The sequence below is a fragment of the Erythranthe guttata genome, chromosome 1 (assembly GCF_056151865.1).
Source record: "Erythranthe guttata isolate IM_541 chromosome 1, IM_541, whole genome shotgun sequence".
Lineage (NCBI taxonomy): Eukaryota > Viridiplantae > Streptophyta > Magnoliopsida > Lamiales > Phrymaceae > Erythranthe > Erythranthe guttata.
The window spans coordinates 9,656,196-9,660,298 of record NC_142533.1 but is presented as its reverse complement, the minus strand read 5'-3'; the positions used below and the strand labels follow the sequence as shown (position 1 = coordinate 9,660,298).

Here is a 4,103-nt window from a genome sequence, read left to right as displayed (position 1 = left end):
TGGTGACGGTAGTTGTAATGGTAATGATTGGTATTGGTATGAGTATCGGTATCTATATCAATATTGGTATCGTAATGATAATAGCAATGATAATGGTAATGGTAATGGTAACGGTATTGGTATTAGTGTTGGTAATATTGGTAATGGTAATAGTAATGGTAACGGTAATGTACTCGCTATTTGTATACGGAAATTAAACCTTCAATATTTAGCTTTTTTTCACTTATTTTGGCTGAATTTGTTATTTACATGAAATAAATTTTTTTAAACTTTGTATTGCACATTGATCTTACTATTTTGAGAACTTTTTAAAATTAAATATTTATTTTTATAATGAATTTCCCGTGCAACGCACGGGTGAAGTACTAGTTATACTAGGAACCAAGAACTTTATTTAAGTTGATTTAATTAGTAGCTGGCCTGACAATAATAATATAATTAAAGAGCCAGAAACAACATACATTAATTATCACATTCATAATTATTTCATATTATTATCTCAATAATTAAGCAGCTTATGACCAAGCTTGTAAGAAGCAAAAGCATCAATGCAAGCATACTCAATCTGAGCTTCAGTAAGCACTCTTGCCTGCCAATTACTCATGCAAACATGCTTCGGCTTCTTCATATTAAGCCCACACACTTCCATTGCAAGATCCTTTAGCCCGGGCCTCGAGAATCTTCCGGGCCATCGATTCTTGGCTGCAGCCCTAACATCCATATTCCTAGCGCAGTCAAGACCGTACTCATTCTTCAGCTTAGTAACATCATCTTCAACTTCAATCCCAACAAATGTAAAATTAGGGTTCAGAAGAAAGGACTTGATTGATTGTGGGATTTCATCCATGTAGAAAAGCTGAAGGATTAAGCACTTTTTGTCTATGCAGAGTTGGAGAGTGGCTGATTTGTTGCTCATGTGGCGGATGGGGTGCGGCAGCCACTCCACATCTAAGCCCACAGCGGTGGGCCTTCTTCCGTACTCGGCCATAATTTCTCTAACCCATTCAGTAGCGGTGGCTGCCTTATCTGTCACTGTTGTTTCGATTCTGGTTCCCCCGAATGTTACGTAGTACTTCGAGACTGTGGGGTTGAACGTTATGATGCCGCCCGAAGAAGATGTTGATGAGTACATTTTTTTGTTTCTAATATTAATAATGATGATGCTTTTAGAATTAGCATGAAGAAATCTACTCCATGGTTCCTCTATTTATAAGTCCATTTTGATTATTAGTTACGAATAATAATAATAATAAAAATATTTGAAATTAATGTGTGCATGTATGTGCATAGGAAGATGAAGTTAACGAGATTATAGGCTTTTAGACTTTCGAAGTCTTTATCTTGATTTCATGCATCGAAATTGCTTCTCATTTAAGATGATATGAATGGTCGTTTGGCGTTTGGAAGATCAGTGAAGGGATACTAGTAGCCATTAACTAATTGGTTTTTTAAATTTATGATAATAGTAAGAGGGCCCCATCAATTATTTATTTTAGGGGTCGGGCATGTAAGCCGTGCTTGCAGGTCGTTGGCTCAAGCTCAAATATTATCGGTTTTCGAAACTTTAGGCTCAAACTCAAATATCATTCGGCTTTATGGTTATAGGCGAAAGTTCGGCCCATTTATTTTTTCGGACTTCAGTTTTATATCGAGCAACACATAAATTACACACTTGACAAATCGAGTCGAGCCATCGGGTTTTGGTTATGCCCGGATCAATTGACGGTCCTATTCGATAGTACATTCTTACACATTTTCTTATCAGAACTAACTCTTAAGCCCAATTAAATTTTTACTACACTATATCTTGCTAATTTCATTCAAAGAATATTGTCTCATATATACGGTCAATTTTGTTTACTATATATATCATATTCCATTTGCATTTATCATTTTGGTTTTGCATTTAAACTTTTTGTTTATGTATTAATCATTTTCGTTGATTTTTTCTTTTATCTTTTTTTATTACATAATTTTTTTTGATGTTTTGTCTATACTATATTGAACTAGAATATAGTTAATTATAGTCAACTGCAGTCGATTATAATTATCCATAGTAACAAGTGACTATCTGTTACCCCTTAGACGGTGATATCGACTATAATTCGAGTGTGGCCGAGTTATAGTTGAAGTGGTGCCAAGAAATGTTGGCACAAGGCAAGCTACACATGGGCCAAACGGTGGCTGAGAGTTGGGCAAGTATTGAGGTGCTTGCCCGAGAATTACAAGGCAAGGGTTTCGAGTGATGGGCAAGCATTGAGGTGCTTGGTCGAGAAAGGCATGACAAGTGTGGGCAAGGCAAGCGGGAATAGCACGCGTGCGGGCAGATTCGATCCTTGGGCGCGCGCGCGCCGATTGGGCAAGCCGGGCAGCTAATTGACTCGGGAAGTTAAGGAAGGCAGTTGCGGAGCGGTTGGCATCAGCAATGGCTTAGAAAACCGTCCCTTTATGTTGTATTAGTGAGCCAAGTGGCTGGTCTGCGTGCCGCCATGTGTCCCTTGGCAGTTTAGTGTGTAAACTGCATTGTACCTTGTATTTATAGGCCCTTGAGTGCACAAATCCGACCCATTCAGATACAGGGACTCATATTGCAATTGTTAGCATCTGTTAGGGGTGGGCATTCGGGTCGGGTTATTCGGGTTATGACCCGACCCGGTCGGGTTTTACCCGGCCGGGTCGGGTAATTTTTTACTCAACCGGGTTTTACCGGGTTTCGGGTACCCGGTGCTAATATATCGGGTCGGGTCCGGGTATTGGGAATTCCACCCGGGTACCCGATCGGGTACCCGGCTTAAAAAAAAAAAAATCTCACAAATTTGGCCCACTTTGTAATTTACAGTTGCACCTAAGCCCACTGCCCACTAGCCCATTCCAAGCCCATTTTTTTTTTGCAATAAATCTTATATTTATAATTTTATAAGAAAATAAAGTAAAAATAGAAAAAAAAAAACATAAAACACATAAACAAAATAATGCAGAACCCCACTGAACGAAAAATATCCCATCTTCTCCTTCTCGGCTTCTCCACAAATTTCAATTTCCAATTTTTTCTCCGGTGGACTAAAGGCCGAACGACGGTCCTCACTTCTCTGAATTGGTGAGTTCTTCACTCTTTGATTTTCCCCAATTTGGAATCTTATTATTTTATTTTTCCAATTAGTTCTTCACCATTCTAGGGCAAGAAAAAACGATATCTAATCACCATTCTTCGCTCTCTATTTTTTGTTTTTGTGTAGAACTAGCACAATTGGAAGTAGGATCATTAAGAACTGAGGATTGATTTGGTGATTTGGTAACATATTGAAGGGTTGGTTATTTTTTATCTGTTTTGTTTTGGTTGATTTTGTGACTGTTGGATTTGAATATTTTGATTGATTTTGGTGACTTATAACTTATTTAAGGATGTAATATTTTTCTTTTGTTGATTTTGGACCGTTGAATATTTGAAGTTGTCTGGATTTTGGAAGTTTGAACTGACTTTGTTTTTAACTTATGTTGTGTATTTTTTAATTGTTGTGGTCCTGTGGAGTGTGGAGTGTGAAACTGTTTGGGAATTATGAAGTGTGATTTCATATGTAGATTTGGATGTAAAAAAAAAAAAAAAAAAAAAAAAAAAAATCAGAACAGCAAAACCCGAACCCGACCCGAACCCGACCCGAAATAACCGGGTACCCGGTTGCCGGGTACCCGGTTTATTTCGGGTCGGGTTCGGGTACTATCTTTTTTGCAAAAAACCCGAATAACCCGACCCGAATAACCCGAATAACCCGACCCGACCCGAATGCCCACCCCTAGCATCTGTTGTGAGGATTTTTTGTGTGCACCAAGGGCTTTCCTTGTATTGTTCGTGAGTGAATCAATATAAGGTTGAGCGTTGCTCGTAAATTGCTTGTGTTGTTCGATTTCCGCTGCATACTTGTGATTGTTGCTGTTCATTTGATACAACAATGGTGCCATACGTTTGTGTGAAGAATTGTTGAGTGGGCTGACTGATTTAGTGCATAAATCAGGCTGTATGGTGGGAAAAAATTCGGTTATAAATTAACCCCTGCACCAGTTGGTATCAGAGCCCGGTTCTCGGGTTCTGAACGGTGTTCTTCGAC

At 38.7% G+C, this 4,103-nt stretch overlaps 1 protein-coding gene and 1 long non-coding RNA gene across 2 annotated transcripts; one reads left to right on the top strand and one right to left on the bottom strand.

Moving 5' to 3' along the window:
* Positions 1 to 499: 499 nt before the first annotated feature.
* On the bottom strand, positions 500 to 1,154 carry LOC105954319 (3'-5' exonuclease). The gene has a single exon (XM_012977992.2). It carries the CDS (start codon positions 1,130 to 1,132, stop codon positions 500 to 502), a length of 633 nt encoding a protein of 210 aa, XP_012833446.2. The 5' UTR covers positions 1,133 to 1,154.
* A 1,460-nt stretch (positions 1,155 to 2,614) lies between these two features.
* On the top strand, positions 2,615 to 3,489 carry LOC148772811 (uncharacterized). Its single transcript, XR_016032912.1, has 2 exons — positions 2,615 to 3,097; positions 3,237 to 3,489. It is a non-coding gene; the product is annotated as an uncharacterized LOC148772811 (long non-coding RNA).
* The last annotated feature ends 614 nt before the right edge of the window (positions 3,490 to 4,103 follow it).

Excerpts from the sequence above, each read along its gene's own strand:
- LOC105954319 (XM_012977992.2), bottom strand. The coding sequence starts at position 1,132 with ATGTACTCATCAACATCTTCTTCGGGCGGCATCATAACGTTCAACCCC.